Source organism: Periophthalmus magnuspinnatus, chromosome 22 (assembly GCF_009829125.3).
Source record: "Periophthalmus magnuspinnatus isolate fPerMag1 chromosome 22, fPerMag1.2.pri, whole genome shotgun sequence".
Classification (NCBI taxonomy): Eukaryota; Metazoa; Chordata; class Actinopteri; order Gobiiformes; family Gobiidae; genus Periophthalmus; species Periophthalmus magnuspinnatus.
The window spans coordinates 9,583,704-9,604,474 of NC_047147.1; the positions used below are offsets into that span (position 1 = coordinate 9,583,704).

At 38.7% G+C, this 20,771-nt stretch overlaps 1 protein-coding gene across 1 annotated transcript in view; it reads left to right on the plus strand.

Annotated features, from left to right (window-relative positions):
- eipr1 (EARP complex and GARP complex interacting protein 1) overlaps positions 1-20,771 on the plus strand; it is a 40,858-nt gene that overhangs the window by 17,727 nt on the left and 2,360 nt on the right. The window contains exons 6-8 of the mRNA XM_033988765.2: positions 664-800; positions 15,641-15,808; positions 20,155-20,322. Of these exons, the coding sequence (XP_033844656.1) occupies positions 664-800; positions 15,641-15,808; positions 20,155-20,322 (473 nt within the window). The remainder of the gene's footprint in view (positions 1-663; positions 801-15,640; positions 15,809-20,154; positions 20,323-20,771) is intronic.

A 20,771-nucleotide genomic window follows, 5' to 3' on the forward strand; every position in this document is an offset into this window, starting at 1 on the left:
ATTATAAATTGGGTAGTAATTATTAATGTGTTGGCGTAATTGTTTTTAATGGTGGATGGAGATGTTCTGGCATTATGGCTACCTTTTCTCGCTCAGTCTGATAAAATATTAAGCACTTTTTCAGTTTAGTTTAACTTTGGTGGTAATGAAGAATGGACTTAATCTTTGAGAATCTTTGAAAAGCTCAGGTTAAATCTTACTGTGTACTTGTCTTTGTTTTTACTGATTGATTGATTTATTGGAAATATTTGGATACTTAAAAATGTATAGCAGTATAATCTCTTATTATCAAAGCAGAGTTTGGACAGACAAACAGCCCCGATTTCAAAATGGCTGCGCGTATAATTAAACTTTAATCAGGCCTCCGTAGATCTTGAGATGGACACAGCGATTTTTAGAAATTTTCGATTTTAATCTGACGGGCTGCAAAGTGACATGCCTCCGCGGGGAAGTATTGTGCCACTAATGCCCAAAATATTAGCGCAGTCATATTGAACAATCGGGGTCTTGAGTGCAGCCCGCGGAGAAAATGACTTCTATTAATACATGATTATGCTGATTGAATGCACTACAAGGCCAAAGCTGTCACAGATATTTGGGTAAAATTCATGCTCCCACTCAGTGATGTTAATGAGGTGTGCGTCTGTGTGCGTCTGTGTGCAGGTGTCAAGCCGCGCCACACTGGAGGGCAAAGGTCAGCTCAAGTTCACCTCGGGAAAATGGAGTCCGCATCACAACTGCAGCCAGCTCGCCACCGCCAGTGACACAGCCATCCGAGGCTGGGACCTGCGCAGTATGAGGTGAGGGGTCTGAGGAACACATTAGCCCAGATACAGACACTTTGTTCATGTTTGAATCATTAAGGTCACATTTGTACCTCTAAAAAGTTTTATATAGGGAAAGAGTTTTATTTGACAATTTGCTTTGCTTTGGAATGCTCCTTGAATAGAGGGTGGAGAGTCCTTGCTTGGATATATTCTGGTAATCGTAGAATTTGTAATAACGAACAATCTTTTTCAATAACGCTGGTGATAAGAATTTAACCACTTAAAATAAACCATTTCCAATAACAAATGGTGTTGCATTGTATGTTCCCAATAGTCTAGTGTAACTTGTCCATATTTGACAGGAGGCAACAGGACACACAGTTTTCATTCCAACATAACACTGTGAATTTTAACATAAAGATATAAATACAAAATAAATACTGTTTTTGACTTTTTCATAACTCCATAAACAACTTTGTGAATGGTTTCTGTGGAGCTCTCTGAAAAACGCATTAGCCCAAAATACAATCCTTTTTACTGGTCCTCTCTGCAACTTTGATACTATTACTTGTATTTCACTTGGCTATTATTTAGAAGGCGGACGGTTTGCATTCCTAAACATCTTCTCCTCTTTCATCGATTTTTATTTTTTGTGAAATTCAAGCGGGTGCACATTCTCCAGTTAATGAAACCACACGTGTTCTCTGATATGCGGCTGCCATCCAGAACAGTGCCAGGAAAGAGATTTTAAAGACGGTGTTGAGGGCCGCGACTGAGGATTTAAAAAGAGCAACATGGGGTCTGTTTTTCGCCACGCTTTGCCTCTCAGCATTAGGTTTGAACAGCGCTTATGTCTTACCTGCAACTGACGCAAACCACCTGTGAAGGCTGATGGCTCTGACTCACGCTCCCAGTCACTGCAATTCAAATAGGAAAGATTAGAAATTTGAATGTTTATAATATGCAATTACATGTAGATTTAGCTCGCTAGCAGCACTCATATTCTGACACTAATACAAATGTCTGTAATGTAATGAGTTATGTCATAAGATAGACGTAAGGAACTGTCTTGGTAGGCAAAATAATGCTTTTCATGTTCCATTTCATATTTAGTGATTAATTTGTATATCTATTCTGTTCACATTTGATCTGGGTCTCTTCTTGTAGTGCTACAAGTGCTTGTAAAAACAACATGGACAAGAAGGTTGCATGTTACAAAACAGAATAAGCACTGATTAAAAGAAGTGAAGACTTTGAAGAGCTAAAAACAAACAAGTAACGCAAGTGATGTTAGATGATGTTTATGAATTAATCATGACTATATTTATTTACTGTTTGGAGAATTCATGTTCTATTTTAGCTGACTGGTTCTCAGGTTAGGATGATAAAAATTGTATTCTGATCTGATCCTTGGGACAATTTGCTGGCATATTATTATTCTATGTTAAAACACACCTTGGCACACCTGCTTATGTTTCCGTCATGCTTTGAGTAAGTGATATCTGGAATCAACCACTTACAGTAGTGTGAACTATCTGAACTATCTCTTCAAGGCAACATAAAGACAGTGTGTATGTGAATTGTATTAAAATGAAAATTATGATCTGGCCCTAAGGAAATATCATCATATCATCCATCAACCTAATGCATGTACTCCACTATGGTAGCTTCAAGTTAACCCAAATACATTGAAAGGTGGTTTTCTTTAGAGATGGTCGTAGTTTGACAAACAAATTCAATAAAAAAAATTAAAAAATACATAAAAACATAAAATGCAATATAGGCTTTGACATGGAGCAAATGTGTCCATCCTGGGTTTGTAATCTTTCACATCAACCATCCAAACAACTCTCCAAAACAAAACAAAAAAACACACAAGAGACACACAAACGTAAGACATTGTTGGCGTGCTGCTTTAGTTGCACTGAGGTAAAGCCGTGTGTGTGTGGTGAAGCTGGAGTAGCAGACCTAACAGTGGCTCCGAGTGGCAGGAGGAAGCTCTTCTGCTCTCGTCCCGTTATGACACATTTTACCGGCACTTGAGGTCCGTCCATGAATCTAATCAAGTGTTTGTCTGCTCGTGATGAAGTGCCCGGCCTATCGCTCCCCCTTGACACAAAGCACATGTAGAAGCCGACATTAACCTTCTGAATGCAGGTTAGCGTCCTCACCCCCCCCTCACCCTCCTCAATCCTCCTTGTGTTTTGTTTGTGTTTTGTAGGTATATGTGGTCAGCGAGGTCAGCCTGTGTGAGCGCGCGTATGTGTGCACGCTCTGCTAGAAGAATAATAATCACCCGGCTATCGATTGCTTGTGATAACGGCAAAGTGGTGGAGAGATGGAGAGGGGTGAGGGGAGAGAGAGGGAGCGAAAGAATATATTTACAAGATGCGTATCACACAAGCCCTCAGATAAGACAGTTGAATCATTGATACCACTGCCTGTCAGAGCCATAACAAATTAAAGAGTTCCTGCGAGCTCCCATTTTGGCCGTTCTACCCCTGCTGTGCAGTTTTTTGTAAGATGCAACAGCGCTGATTTGGCCGTGGGCGCTTGCAGGAAGGAGGGGGCAAGGCATAAGGCTTGTTAGCAACACTACACAGCCTCTGCTTTTATGTAGGAAAACACCCCAGTATTATTTGAAGAGATGCTAGGGCCAGTAGAGGGAGCACTGCGCTATCATTTCTTCCAAAGCATCAAATAAATTAAAAATAAATGTGCCGATATTGGTGCAAATAAAGTAGCATCTTTTTGTTAATTCAACCTTGGCAGTCTAGTTTTCAGTCAGTGCTGGAAATAGATTTAGATCAGTGTTTGTCAAACTGTAGTATGCAATCTTTTTCTCACAAAGTCCTCTGCAGGTTTAATTTCGTTTCATTTAGATATAATTGTATCCACCAGTTTTTGCCTCCATCAGGGTTAGTCTTCAATGGGATGTAGTTAAGCAGTGGTTAAACTGACTTTGTCCCTGTTTAGTCCTGGTTAAGTTCTGTTAGCTCTGGTGGTTCTTGGAAACCATTTTTGTGAAACTTGGTGTAAAAAGTATGCCGTGGAGTATAAAATATTTCTGTATGTCAATGAACAGAAAAACACCCTCTGATAGTTCAGCCTGTGACGTCCAGTATAAAATTAGACTTGTGACGGTAATGCTGTATATGGACATCTGCTTGTGAAATGTTGCCATCACTTGTTATTACTAGTTGCACTGAAGTAAACAAGTGAGAGTAATACAATGGAATTAAATGTGTTTATTCCACTTTTATTTGGACATATATATATATATATATATATATATATATATATATATATATATATATATATATATATATATATATATATATATATATATATATATATATATATATATATATATATATATATATATTTTCCATGCAGTGGCCAATTGAACCCTTTGACCAAAAATGTTTAAAATTTATCATTGACTTTGGTTTTTTTTTGGCACTAAGATTTTAACACCAGTTTTGTTCATCACATATCTCCAACTTAACCCCATGTTTGTAAATACTGACCACTCAGACCTTCCTCAGGTTGTGTTCTGTGCCCACTATTCCTTTTTTTATTAACACATCAACCAAACAATTATTTACTCACTCCCACCCACTGAGAGGTGCCATGGTTACCAGACAGACAGACATTCTGCTGCACCCCTCTCATGGCAGTGATTGCTGTATAAGGTTTAGGCTCAGACTGAAAATAGGAGATGAGAGATTTCTTTCAAATGTTGTAGAATATATGTTACGCTCTGATAGCCTTGGGGTGAGTAGATGCAGTCTCAGTTGTTTCTTGTTGTTGCAGCAGTAAATGGAATAATCCTTGGGTTTTGGTGCAAGGTTTTAGAAAAGGTATTTATGTGTGTCTGTGGAAGAACATTTTACAAGCTCAATTACAGCTCTAGCTGGGACAGTCATTTTGTGTTTTTATGTTTACTCACATGTCTTAAATTTTTACCAATTAACCTAATTAGTGATAAATCCAGGATGCTCAGTTTTTCAGGTCATATTGTACCTTACCTTACCTTCTTGTCAATCTCTGTACTCTCATCCAGACTTTGGAATGGACTTGCTTTGCTTAAGGTAATCATGGATGTTTGCCTGTTTCATTTCTTTGAGAGGTGTTGCTTCTTAATTATTGGCTTAAAGGTCAAATATGGCGGTTGGATGTTTTTCCACATTTCTAGGTGCAATAATCACAATCAAAAATAGTCTATTTTTGGCTAAGAAGTTACTTACTGTGGCTTTAAACAACTTTAATATAAGAAAATCACAGTGAGACAGCAGTTACAAAAAACGATTCCCTATAACAAATAGAAAATGTAATAATTATAAAACTGAAAGTGTCAGAAAGTGCTGTATTAGCGGTGAGTCTGTACATCCTCTCCGCCCTGTTGGTCCAGTCTGTGTGGCAGCTGTGTCATGGCAGCCCCTCAGTACGCTCCAGTGCCTCCTCAGACGACCTCTGGTACACACACATTCAGATGCGCACACATACACACAAAAGCGCACAGAGGATAGAGCCAAAAATATGTACCCCAGGTTTGTCAGGCTCCGTGGCATCCCCTGTTCTGGAATAGGGACAGGCAGAAGCAGTCGCCTAGAGCTAGTTATCTAAGACCCCAGAGAGGAGCACGCTGCACCCTGTCTCCAGACACCAGCGAACAACGCACTCTCAAAACAGAGATAACTCTGCTTATGAAACTTATATGGAGCCTGTTCTACTTTGTTCCAATGTAATATGCAACATTATGTAAATTATAGAAAAGTCGCCGCAGATATTGGGGACAGAAAGCACACTTTTAGAGGCAATCCGACACTTTTCAACATCTCTGTTTTTAATGTACCTTTGCTGTTGCATTATTTACATCCTAATCCCAGATGGAGTGAAGCAACGGATTTTAAGGCGGGATCTCATACATTAATCGTTTTAAAGAAGCTATAATTTATAAAAGCCATGCTCTTATAAAATATTTGAAATTACAGGAATGAAAGTCATATCTACCTTAATGTGGAGAGTTCAGATTGCTCTCAAAGGTATTCATGGTTAAAATGCAGAGGTTTGACTCAAGCTTTGGCTGGTGCCACCTGATGTTGTGTCCATGGGCAAGAAACATCACCTGCTTGCCCTCCAGTGTCTATGTGTGTGCAAATGTAAGACATGTGAATGAAATTTTCTCATGGCTACAATCAGACATGTTCTACTTGTGTTCAATAACAAAGATATAAGATTCCTGATTTCAGATAATATTTAATTGAAGAGTCAATTCTTCCATTGTAATCTGATCATTACCGTTTTATGGATATCTCAAGGACCAAACTAATGGCTACCAAAAAATTATCATAAAGCTAGACAGATGTAGGATTTTTTTTTTATTGTGATGTGAGAAAATATATATATTTGGTCTGGGAAATGCTTAACTGACAGTAGTTTTTCAGATGTAGAGTTACTGCCCACATAAAGAGTTCAGATGAGTACTATTAGTGGGTGGTACAGACAGACCTCAGATGGACACATGAGGATCTCTTTGGAGTGGGGTGAAATGGAACATTATTCAAGAAAAATATGTTGAGCAAGGATAGATGTATAATGTGTTTGTCCTCCAACTGCTTGAATCACTTTAGAAGACAAAATTCTGATTTGGTCAATATGAAGAAATGCTTCATACGTCTATTACAGAGTCTGCTCCCAGCTCCTCACAAATGCACAACCACATGCACTAGTGCGGTTAGTGACAAGGACGTCATATGTTTTACTCAGAACCTTGAACTACTGTACCTCGCCACAATCACGGCTTTTAAGGGAAATACAGCTGGTTATATAAAACAGTGATTATAACCAACGAGAAAATGGAAAGTCAAAACTGTTGAAATTTAAATTGTTTAGGCCCCCTGCTGCTCTGACACAATGATCAAAGTCCCAGCAACAGACAATACAGTTCATTATAGTGGAAACTGTACCACATGTGCAAGTGTCTGCGTATGAAAGTGTCTTTGAGCGGTAATAACCATTCTGTCAGTAAGTCCAAAATGTCTTTGTAGAGAAATGATGAAAACCTGCATTGTGTTAGTTTGTGGGGAACCAGCTGTGTGTCATTGCTGGCACACCGGGAGCCCAAAGCCTTTGAATAATATTAGTCTAGCTAACAGGCATGTAGTACTAGCCACTGGGCATATGTGTACGTGTGTGTGTGAGGGAGAGAACAAGAGAAGAGAGGTAGACTGACTATGGAGAGATGGAGAGAGATAGAGGGAGAGAGAGAAGAGACGGAGATGGAAGGAGAAAGAGAGAGACAGAGAATGAGAGAGATGCAGACAGAGTGGAATGGTTGTCAGTGGGAATAGTCTTACTCTGCATGTCTGTCAGCTCCCTCCTGGACCCTCTGTCCACAGCGAGGGGCACACACACACACACACACATGCACGCACTGGGTTGTAATAGCTGTCATGCCTGCGGCCATACCATGCACTGCAGGGTGCATACTGAAGAGCCTGCTGCAGTGAAGCATGGACTCTCCTCCCAGTGCTGTGTGTATGTGAGACAGGGACAGACCATGGTGAAAAACTGAAAAATGCTTGATTGATAGTGGGGCTATTAACTTGGTTATAGTCCAGGTTAAACGCCAACTGCACAAAGACTAGGACTAGACTACAGGTAAATATTATTTTGCTAACTGATTAATCTAGTGATTATTGTTTCAAAGATATTTTTTACTAAAATGATGCTGCATATGAACTATATTTACAGATAAAACATGTTAATCATCATGTTTCCTGTGCCAGTATGATGTAATTTTTACACATGTTTTAGAGTCTGTGTAAAGTCCAGATAACTATTATTTGATTACTAATCTTGGACATTTACGATTACCACAATATTGTATTATTTGTGAGTTAGTGAGTTATTTGTGAATCAGTTAACTCGTTTCAGCCCTAGACTAGACCAAGGTTCAGACAGACGATGTCCCTGCACCAGACCAGACTGCTTGTTATTCCTATACATCCCAGTGATGTGGCAGCCGCAGTGTGCTGTAATGATAGGGTAGCCAAGGTAAACCATTATTCAGGAGCCCTTTCCATCATATATTATTCACATATTCAAATATACCTCCATTATGCAAAAAGTGTTGCCTATTAGAAGTATCATATTTCACATTCAAATAGGAGCCATTATGCAAAAGGCGTCGGCTGATTTTGAAATGGTGGTATTCCATATGCCACTGTTGATTTGAGAGTGACCTTCTGAACCTCAGCACTGTCAAATCGATCATCGGTAACCTTTTCTCTAAACCCACCGCGCCTCCTTCAGAGACGCACAGCACACAGAGCGAGCGTCCCGCGGTAATGCTCATAATGATGTATCCACGACCTTCTGGAGGCCGTAAGACTTAAGGCTAAAATAACACTCAAATGTCCTTAGAGTGATGTGACCAGCTGAAAATGTGAGGATTTGTCCAGAGTCTGTTTGTTCAAACTATGATTGTTCATGTTGTCTTATCAAAAGCAACGTTGTCTGGTCTACTTTTTCACCTCTTCAGTCTAATAGTCAACATCAGTGTTAGTATAACAGCTTGAAAGAACAAAAAATAAATATAGTAATGTAACATGTAATATTTTGTACCTCACAGAAATAACTTTTTCACTTAGGGATGGGCAATATATCGGTTTCAGTGTTGCTATCAGTGTAATTGGGGGCTGTATCAGTATTGAAATTTAAATCTACCTCACTCTGTGTGCCCATAAGTCATTCCCAGTCCATCAGATTTTTCTTTTTCAACAGACTGATGAGTAAAAATGGAACTATATGCTTTTGTTATTATTTTATAAAAGTGAAAAGTTACTTTGTAAACTTTAACTATAAATTACATCAGAAAGCAATGTTAAGTTCTAGGTAAAGTTTTTATGTATTTCAAAATCTTAATATCACCAAATACCGGATACAGCATCTAGACAAACATCAGATACAATTGAATCCATGTCAGACCATCCCTAATCACTATATTTGAATGTGATGTTAATCTTTAGGTGTATTATGTGACATATAGCTTATTGAAAATACTCTTCTGTTTTACTTGATCTGCATTATGTCATTCAACTACTGTAGCTAAACAACAAAAATACAGAAAAAATGCAATTTCAGACTAAACCACACCAAAGTGCTAATGGGGTCCAAAAGTTAAACCTAAAGGTGTGTTTGGGGGGCACCTAAATATAATAAGAATTGTTGTGCTCAAAGCCGAAGAAGTTGGACAGCTATTGACACACACTAATCTTGACTTTTTATGCATTTCTGACACTTAACTGAAACACTCAACCTCAAATACTGATGTCTATGTCCCAGGCTACAATATCTATTGACGTGATCATGGACATGGCAAACGAGGCAGAGTAATGATTTTCATTAAGGACAGTTTTCAGTGTTCAAAAAATGAAGCAGTGGGAGATAACGTGGGAGCAGTGGGAGTGGGTATTTGACTGTCTCCTGAAATGTCATTGTATTGCATAGGCACCCTTCAGCCAATGATGTATTTTATGATCACCTTACTGACATTTTGAACGTGTAATGCAAAAAGAAGTCCTCCTTATGAGGGAATTTAATATTAATTGGTTAGATAAACATGGAAGACGAAAAGTTAAAGAAATGGCAAATACTTTTAGACATAATTTTCACAAACAAAAGTGGCCGAATCACAAAGGTTTATAATCTAATAACAGTCCTACCTGACCATAGCTTAACATTAGTGGCCAGGAAGCTGCACATTTATAGAAATATAAGTATGGAGTAGATATATATAATATGGAGTAGAATCAAATGAAGTTGTATCATACATACAAATAAAAGCCAGCAAAGACAGCAAAGGCATTTGATAATGAGATAAGGCAGGTAAATTGAAATAAAATAGTCGATTATAAAGAAAGCAATGTAGCATCCAGTGATTTAATAAAAATGTTGCAGCAGCTTATTTCTAAATTCTCAAAAGTAACAAAGGCAAAGGAAGCAATGAAGGAAAAATTCCCTACCTTGGATGAATGATGATCTATGTAAATTGATGCGAACCAGAAACTCTGCTCTTAAAAAGTCTTTATAAACAGGGCTTACCACCAATCCCGCATATATAATGGGCTTCAAAATAAAGTAATCCAGCAATTTAGAGAACCTAAAGAAACATTCTTTCTCAATATTATCAAACAGGCCAAAGGAAATTTTAAACAGCTTTGGCAAGCAATGGATAAACTAAGTGGAAGAGGGAAACCAAAGTGCAGGACAATAGTGCCTAAAATAGATGGGACTTTCTTTGAGGATGGGCCAACAGTTGCTGAACATTTCAGCAATTATTCTGTGAACTTAATCACACAACAAACTTCTGGATCCATTGATCTTTTCATATTTTCTGCATCCATTCATCTTTTCATACCACCTTTTCATACCATACCCCATACACCATAAGTTTCAACTCAAAATATCAAAATCAAAAATATCAAATCAATGGATCTGTGTTCCCCAGTGGCTTCAAAACATGAGTCATAACACCACTTCACAAATCTGGCAGCAAAAATGAAATGAGCAATCACAGGCCTATTAGTATATTACCTGTAGTGTCAAAAATCCTGTAGAGAACAATCACAGAAAGTTAACAGAGCATCTAAACGACAATAATTTCTTACATCCAATGAAATTTGGCCTTTGCAGCTATTATTCCACCAAAGCTGCCTGCTGCTACCTGACTGAGAGCATTAGAGCTAGCCTGGACAGAGTGGGCACATTGGGTGCTGTGTGTCTAGACCTACAAAAGGCCTTTGACACAGCAAACCGCTCTCCTCCTGTCCAAGCTCTCTCAGTACCATCTTTCCATTGATACATTGCATTATGGTAAAGCCTGTCTCTCCAATCAGTGTGTAAGAATAAACAATGTGATCTCCTTTTTGCAGCCCTGTGCAACATAGGTCTCACAAGGGTCAATTTTGGGACTCCTGTTATTCAGCAAACTTTGTCTTTCAAAAAGCATATAAAAGTGCACAAGTCAATCCGATATAACTCTCTTCCCTAAGACACATGAGAAACAGTTGAGGCTGATTTCACATATTTCAATGCCATGATTATTCCACACATGACCTACTGTTTATCCTGCAGGTCGCAGGCCAATGAGACTGCAATCAAATCTCTCAGGTTCATCTATAATCAGGCATTAAAGGCAATCAATAAAAAAAAACTAAACAAAAAAAAACCAAAACACTTTGTTATCACCATTGTAATATCCTAAGTAAATACAAAATGCTCAGTTTTGACAATTGAATTCTGTATTCAAATCTAAAAAAATCAGTTCAAAATTATTATTATTATTATTGAACAAACTCCCGATCCACTCTGTCCTATGTGAGCCGAAATTGCAGAGTTTCAAAAAGATCCTCGGCCTTTGCTCAGTTAGTCTTTTCTTTTCTAACCATCAGACAGTAGAATCAGCTTCCAGACAGTCTGAACTGTAGATGTTAATAATTTCACTAGAAAAAGCACATTTAGGTAAATGTGCTTTAGATAAGTCAATATCAATTAAGGTAATTTGTGCTCTACTGTTTTCACTTGCACATAAAGATTTTTAAAGTTTGTATGGACTGTCGGAAACATAATGTATTGGAAATGGTGACATTTTATTGTATTTTACTGCTTTACTGCTTATGTTAACGGTGAACCAAGTTAGTCTTATAATGAAATTGTAGTTGTAATGAAATGTGTATTATTGTGTGTTCACCTGCCCAGGGACTGCAGATGGACAGTAGCTGTAGCTAAATCTGGTACAAATCATCTTTTCTTTTGTAAGATTCATGAATTTATACATGGTCGCTGACAAATAATGAATAAACTAAACTTCCGTGTTTATTCTGATTTAGGACCAGCGCAATATGTACTTTGATTCTTTGTGTGTTTGAAGAGACCCCAAACAAAAGTGTGCGCTCTTAAATGGCATGGTCTTGTTCTAGATGAAGATCTATTGCGGGTCTATCCTAATTATACTCTCTGTATGCGGTCCACAGTCCAGCCCTCATCAGTGCAGCTCATGCTACTGCCTACCTGCTCTTTCTCTGCCAACCCCCTCGGAGAGCCAGGCTTTAATTTTGATCAGCGATGAAATGATTGCTCTTCTTTTTTTGATTTTGCTCTTCCTCCCCTGCCCCCCTCCCTCCACACGGCTGTTGTCATAGAAACAGTATGTGTGTGTGTGCAAGAGATTTATCACCAAGCCAGAAGTGTGTCTGTGATTGCTAAATGCATCCAACCTTTGTAGCATCACCTAAATCTTCCACACAAAATGTTTGCAGAGGTGGAATAATGAATGACACATACTCTGGCTACTCAGACTTATGTCTAATTTTTCATATTTTAGAACAGCAGTTTCATCTGAATAACATATTTTACAGATGTTTGTTGTCCTTAAATATTTTTAGTATGTTTCTATTGGGGTCATTTTATGTGATTTTTTTAAACTAATGTAATATAAATTTCATAGCAGCTCATAGTAACAATAACAATTTTTTTTTTGATTTTTTCCAGCTAGAGAAAAAAAAAAATGAATCAAAGGTTGGAAAAAGTGAACAAAGGAATACATAATTTTACTCTCAGGTTAAAAGATATTAGTTGATGCATAGTATGTTTTAGTTTGATCTTGTTTAGCTTAAATGGCTGTAGTATTTTGCAATTTGTATCTCGTGGACATGGCTTTCAATGACTTGGACTTTTTGAGGCCTTTCCCTATTCAATAAATATTACTATTGATTAGAAATTGATACATAGCATTTGAACTTTCAAGTGAGGTCCAATGCGAGAGTTGTTTTTGTTGTATTGTACTGATGTAATGTAAATGTACCTGTACTTCACATCCTGATACTCTTTCTATTTCGGAGTGTTTGTTAGTGTATATTTTTATGTGTCCATCTCCTGGAAGCTAACAGCCTGTGTAATGAGTCCCCTGTCCCCTCATCACTCAGCCTTCTCCATGGACCACTGTGGACTGTGGGCTTTCTGCGGCCACTACCCATAATCCCCGGCCCTTATACAAACACATATAAAACGTCCCAAGTCCCTCCACTATTAGCGGGGCAAAAGGGAGTGTACGCCTGCTGCCCATGTGTGCTGGAATCGCTCAGAGACGTTAGTGAGAGAGGGGGAGGGGGGGCAGCGAGACTAACCCAATTTCCTGCTCCATTTCCTCTTCACGGGCCGGCCGCGTCCTATTCCGCGGCGGGATGGGCGCGACACCAGGCACCCTACATCCCCGGGTCACGCCATTTACCTGAGAGTCACATGCACAGTATGAGCAGAACTGTAAAGAAATGATTGACTTATCCTGATGTCCCAAGTAAAGATAATGACAGGAAATTGGAAACTGATTAAAGCACAGTGTCTGTTTTTGATATTCTGGACAATGTATCAATGTTGTCACGATACTAACCTTTCAAATCCGATTTTAGTGCTAAGCAATAGACTCAATACTCAATACGGATTCCGATAGCATGATAATAATAAACACACTTTCTTTAAAAAATAGAATGTGATTTTCAGCATTGACTCATAGTACTTTCTTTTATATACCCATGTTTGCCTTATATCTGTGTAATCCCTCAGTCGCCTAAGTATGTTTCATAGTGATTCATGGGTGTATACTCCTCTATGTGGTCTTATACTTGTTCTGCTACAGCTCAAAATTATTCAAAGGAAATTAGTATCTAGTTTTGATACTAGTTTTAACATCGATTAGTATCAGATTTTTAATACTTTTAACAACCCTCCAGCAGTTTGCGCAGTCCTTGTTTTTGTTTTTTTTGATTGGCTGCTCCACTTGCGGTCATCCCACAATTCAGAGCATGTATTGCAGACTGACATGCGTACCTTGAGATGATGAAATAGTTATAATGTTAAACTGACCAAAATCAACAAATTCAGATTGCAGTATGGTATTATTTATTTTTATTTGTGTACTATATATGTTTTTGTATGTGTCAAGTATTATGGTTACAAATGTACTTATAGCTGCAGCATGTGTCTGGTTGGCAAATGACAAGCATTTCTACAAAAGGTCGACTACAGTGTGTGTTGTTTGTTAGTTTTCTATGAAGGTCATTTGTGTATGAAAAATCTGAATGAATATGCTACTGTATTTATTCATTATGTATATATTATTACCTTATATATTTTTCTTTTATTAGGAATGACACAAAAATTCTAATTGTTATATAAAGGAAAAGACCCATCTTGATACCAGAAAACACAAAGCATTCTTTTAGCTATAGAATGTAATTTCCAGCACAAATAGCAGTCGTTTCTCTATCATTATTGTAAAATCTGATACTAATTGATACTAAAACTAGTATCCAAACTAGATATTCATTTGAGTATAGCCTCTGAAAGAACCTGAAGAGTAGAACAGTCAGTAGAACAGAGCTTTATCAAAACTAGTATAAGACCACATGGTAACATAAAGAAGTATTATTTTGTGGTTAAAAAGAGCTTTTTTATTGTAATGTTCATCATGATATCGAGCTTATTCCTTAGCATCAAAATTGGGTTTGAAATTTAACATTGTGACATCACTTTCAAAATGCTTTTGTCTGGTTCCATTGACCACTATAAAACCACAGTCTAATACCAGAGCTCCAACCCTCCCACATGCTGGCACACACTGAGACACAAAGTCACGGAGTCCCTGAAATTTTCTTGACCTAATTGAAGCCCAGCGGTCTGCCCCAGGTCATTCTCTTATACTTCCCCTTTATTTTAATGAGATTTTTAATTAGCATGTTAATTGCCTAACGTGATCAGCGGGGGTGACTATAGCTATAGCACTGCTTTAGCTGCTGTTGGCATCCAGCTGGGCCACAGCACTGAGGCGTTCCCCTCTACTGAACCGAGGCCAGCCAAACGGGGCTAAGCCGGGCTAGCCTGCAGAGGAAATGAGCAAAAACAAGATGAACCCACTGCGGTTTTATGTTGCGTTTATAGCCACAGCAACGCTGTAGATTTAATTAGTTTATCCAAATCACTTTCCATTCTGTGACCCTGATTGATGTGCTGCTCCTACAACTACCACTATTTTATTTTTAACTTGTCGCTATTAGAAAACGCATTATGTCCCTTACATTTTCAGATGGTTTGATTGTTTAGTCAAACAGCCCAGCCCCATTTCTACTATTTTTCATCTCTACTCCTGTCCCCATTCCTCATTTGAAAAGGAAACGGCCAGTTTTAGCCACAAACTTGCTTGGTAGCCCTTTTTTGGTCTTTTATTTTTGTCAAGTTTAAGTCAAGTTTTTTAATACTCTACACAGTACAGATAAACTCACCATTTTATTCATCCGCAGAGGTTAATTGGACACTTGAAACTGTACTATACCATGCATGTGTTGCTATATATATAAAAGTAGAAATGGATTTGAAAAGATTATTAAGTGAAGGTATGGCGGGCTTAGACAATGCAGCGAGTGTCTTCCTTTTTCTCATGTCATTCTGTTAACCTCCCTCTCACAGAGACTCAAGGCTGCGTGTGGTTATGAGGGTTGTCTTTATAATTTACCAGCGCCTGTGTCGGCTTCTTTATTGAGGCTGGCCTTCGCTGACAGACAGACAGGAGAGCGCACTTTGATTTAGCCTGGGAATGTTCTCGCCCGCGCGGACCCAGTGAATCACGCTGTACCTTGCTCATATCTCCTTTTGTTGTTCTGTCATATTCCTCCTCTCCTCGCCTCTTATCGCCTCCCCACCCGGCTGCTAGCTCTCTGTCTTATCCCTCCATCCCAATTTTCCCCTCCGCACTCATCCGTCTTCCCTTCATTGCCCCTAACCCCTCCTCTGTCTCCTCTGTCTCTTCGCAGTCAGATCTACTGTATCGAGAACGCCCATGGACAGCTGGTTCGTGACCTGGACTTCAATCCGAATCGGCAGTACTACCTGGCCAGCTGCGGGGACGACTGCAAGGTCAAGTTCTGGGACATCCGCAACATTCAGGAGCCGGTCAAGACCCTAGAGCAACACTCCCACTGGTGAGTTAGAGGGGTCACCCAAGGCACACGGGGTAGGTGACAGGGGGCCAGAGGGCGATGTCGGGCAAAGGGATGTCCTTGAACTCTGGGTGCTCAACATGTGGACTGGGTCATGTGATGTTTGATACATGGAGACACTGGACCCTGAATACCATGGATGTCTCTGATATACACAGCTCAGGCAAAACATTAAAGACACTTTCTGGTTCATATTGTTAGTCAACAGTTTTCCCATAGACCCATGTTTACTAAAACGATCAGACCACAGTGATTTGTCATATTGTTACATTTTGATTCAAATTGATTCATTTGGTTGTTCAAGAATATTTTCAAGTACGTTTTCTTTTTAAAAGAACAGTGCGATGTTTTCTCATAAATGGATGGGTTTCTGCATCATTGAAGGCATCAGAATCATGTCAGAATGAAAATATTACATTTTGGGCCTTGACAAACTTAAACCCACTCAAATAATACATCTGTCAAGCAAAATCTATGTATTACTTACATACTTCTTACTATTATTATTATACTAACAAACTAACAAACCAGGATCTCTGGAAATCAATAAACCATACATTAACATTTTTTTATCTTTTTGATTTCTTGATCCTTTTGAAGTTAAAATTTAGCGGATGTATATTTTTTTTTATCAGAGCAGACCTGGTAATCAAAGCAAAAATATGAATATGATATGAGTTTTAAATACATCTGCCAATGATGTGGATTTATAAATGCATTTCATTATGTCTACAGAATTCAGCAAAAGTAGTTAATTAAAACTACCTTTGGCGTATTAGAAATCTTGGATGCCTCACTCTAAGCTCTGAAAGAGCCCAGTTCCTCTTTTACACATAAAGGTTAAATTCTAACTTTGAATTGAACGATTTGCATTCAGCCTAGAAATGCAGAAGATTGAATCTTTATGTCAAATAACTCACCTTAAAATCATGTCAGAACCATGTTTTTCATTGCTTCAGAAGTGACTGATTTCCACATATTCAGTGTATTGAGAGATTCCAGATTTGTAGAGTAGATAAACAAATCAAGCTCCTCTGCTTTCCTGTTGATTGGTTTCTGGATGTAATAATGACCTCTTCAGTGTAACTAATGAAACCTTCATAGGCCTGTTTGTGGTGCCATAAAAGAAGTTACACACTTATTAATTAAACATCCAGACTTGTGCTGTGTCTGATTGGACTTGACCACTGTAGACTGCTGCTCCCTCCATCCTGCGCTGGGATCCTTTCTGCCAGGCTCCAGGCAGTGCTAGGAGCTGTACACAGTGTACCGCATGAGCCCGCGCTACGCTGTGCGAGGTGGTCTCTCATTCACTCTCTCTCTTTGTGTGAGCTGAATGGATGATCAGCGTGTCTACAAGGCAAACTGGACTGTACTCCCGCTTCCTGCCTGCCGCACACCTCACCTGATAACACCAGCACATACGCACACACTTTCACACAAGAGCAGACCTTATCTCCAAAGGACGATCGACTAGGCAAAACATATCCATAACTCTAGATAGCAGCAGCAGATGGATCTTTTCAGATAGGGCATATTGTATGTATGTGTGGCTGCCTGTACACTGCCATCTAATCTGCTTTGGTGAAGGTCCTTTCTTTATCTTGTGTGTAGTATTGAAGCGCTTCTATAATGTCCGTGCATACAGTGTTGCGGACTTATCTCCACTCTGTCACATATGTGTGGGTGTTTCTCTGTGCGTACATGTATTTGTGTGCTCTCATTTTTCGGAGCGCAGCCCAGAATATGGCCTCGGGGCTGCTGGGGGTATTAGGGACTATTTTTTAGCAGGGAAGCGGATTAAGAGAGCGCGAGGGAATGGCGTGGCCGAGGCTGATTTTCTGTCAACAGGCTCGGTTATCCCTCAGCCTTCTTCCCATGAGGCATGTGGGACCGCACTGTGAGCTGCGCCCCGGGCTTCAGAGAGAGAGAGAAAGAGAGACAGGGAAATGGAGACAAAAACATCTGTGGACAGAGCATGAAGTAGAGGCAGTATTGACAGCTCGATGAAGGGAAGAGGGGAGCTGGAGAGCTGGGAGAGTGGTGCAGGTTAATGAAAAATGGTAAACAGTTGAAGATTTGAAGCCGAGCCCATTTCAGTGATTGATTGCTGTGGAATCCAATATTGGTCGATCTCAATTAATTGTGAAAAACGATCGTCTAATAAGAAAGAAGGTTCACCGGTCAAAATCTAACTCTTGTGACCTTGGGTAAGATGCTTCAGCCCTCCTTGTCTTAACATGACTGTGTGGTTGTCAAGGTTGGAAGATGTTGCCTGAGACAAAAATCTCAGTTTTCAGGGTATTTCTTCTGACAAGCGATTATATTCATGCAATCAGCTAGAAATGTGCCAACACGCCTGTAAATGTCTCGGTCAAGGTTCAAGTATAGGTCAAAACGTTAATGGATGTTAACATCATCTTAGCTTTGTTTGGAAGACCCCACTGCAAGTTTAATTTTTTTTTTTCTGCATTGTTTTTATTGTATGAGTTTTGCAGTTTTTTATTACATAGTAGATATAGTAGATAGTAGTAGATATTTAAATTATTCTCCTCTTATAATGAAAACGTTTGAAATTGTATGCGTACCAGATATATTATCCGTGATACTTTTAAACAACATTAACTCTTTATAAACTACGTTACACACTTATTAACCTTCTGACTACTGCATTAAGGCTGAATCTGCTGGGCTAAGATGTGACTTATTCATAGGAAAATAATATTCTGATCTTAAGGATATTTTGAACATGAAATTCTGATGCATTTTGGTACTCTACATAATCAAAACATTGATTTGGTAAACACATTTTAAGGGATGTCCATGTATCAGGACCACCACAGGCCCTATTGTCCCTGTGGTGGTGACAACATGTAAAAGTCACCAGTGTATTTCTATGATTATTATCAAAGTACATTCAGCTCCTTAGTTTGTGATAGTCAAGATTAATTGGTCAAATGATAATTGTGATTATTCAGGCTAATAGAATTAAAACTAAAAAGATGATAACTAATTTTAGAAATGTGAAGAGCTTTTTTCTGGTCAGTAACTTCACTTCATCATTCAGAAGCTTGTCACATATTACAACAGGGATTCCCAAACTTTTCAGGCCAAAACCCCCAAAGTGACCAAGGAACAAACTCAGTGCCCCTACTACAAAATGAAATTGGCACTTGCAATAATTTCAAGTGGCAAAACATGTAAAATCAACTAGTTGTGTTATTCTAGTCACATGCTGTACTGTTTTCCATTTATTACACATAACCTCCACTTTGGGCATCACTGTACTAGCGTCTGTCTAATCCATGTGACAATGTGAAGACAGGTAAATAATGGATTTCTCTGTTGTCAATAATTATGAATAGTATTAGCAACCGTAAAATCATGATGTTTCTTCTCACAATAATCATAACACTATATTTGCCATTTTGACATCCCTACTCAAAATGGCACCCCTTAAAGCACTCCAAACACAAAGGCTAAAAAATACCCAGCTTTGGCGATCAGATGAATAGGAAAATCCTGCTACAGAAATGCAGAAGGGAGGCCAGTGTGGTGAGAGAGGAGAGGGTACACAATCAGGCTGTGGGGTTTTTATGATAACAATCACCAACTCATGTGAACTGAACCTCGCTGTAGTCTGTGCGCTCCCAAATCCCCATCATTGGCACGTGAACACACACCCAGATAGGCATATTTGGCTGTGAATTCCACTGTAAGAAGGCGGCATTTTCTGCATGACTTGTGTGGGCATGAGTGTGTGAACGGGAGATAGGCTTTCTCTGCATCGCTCTGTGTATGTTTCAGCATGGGTGGCCTGCCTTCCAGCCTCTATGGATAGGAGTAAGCCGCTATGCCAATCCTGGTCTTATATTCAATCATTTTTGTGCTGTAAAATCTTAAATATAATATTGCATACAGTTGGAAGTGGGTGATATATTGTGCAGTTATTTAGATAATACAGTGTCCTCTTTTTTTGGACAAATCTTACCTGTAGTTTAGACCTCTACAAACATTTTACTTTTTAAACATATATTGCAAATCATGTTGCAGTCACAATACTTGCAGAGTAGTCTTGCACCTTATACCCTTGTGAGAAAGATTCCTGCACTTTTGTGTTTCATTTTTTCATTTTAACATGCCGTTAATTTGTTGTGCGATACTGAAGCCTGAGCGCAAACACGCAAGACAAACACTGTAACAGATTTTTGAAGCAATGCAAAATGTCTGGTAAAAAAAACCACAAAAAAAAAACATTGGTTATTCATTTTTATCAATATGGCCCACTTCTAGTTTTTCCAAGAATATATTTCTTATTGTTTTTGCAGGGTGTGGAGTGTCCGCTACAACCACAGTCATGACCAGTTGGTGTTGACAGCCAGCAGTGACAGTCGGCTCATCCTCTCCAATATGGTGTCAATCTCCTCCGAGCCATTTGGACACCTGGTGGATGACGAGGAGCTCAGCGAGGGAGAGGACAACCATCAAGACGACAAGTAAGCACATCAAAAACATTTTAAAGTAGTCAAATTCTACATCCAAACAGATGAACAGGTCTGCTAAAAAGCTGGACTATCTTAGCTCCGAGATATATGCAACATTTTGAGGATCTTCTCCCCTTTAAAGACATATAATATTATCCATAGTTTGAAATTGTTAATCACTATGGCAACAGTTAAAATTTTACATCATTCTGAACCCATAGATATGCAACAAGGTCAGATATATAATGTTGTTTTGAATTTTTAACTGCATGAGAACTGCAATTTTTTGTCACTCTGAAACTCATGGATTACTGGTCTTTAATAATAATCTGACCTGTTACCTTTGGGTTATCTTTTAAATCCTTAGTTCAAACATAAATATATAACCGTATTTTAGTATAGGATACTTTTTTTTTTTTGGTATACACAAACTGATATTGTACAAATTAAAAGATATTAAA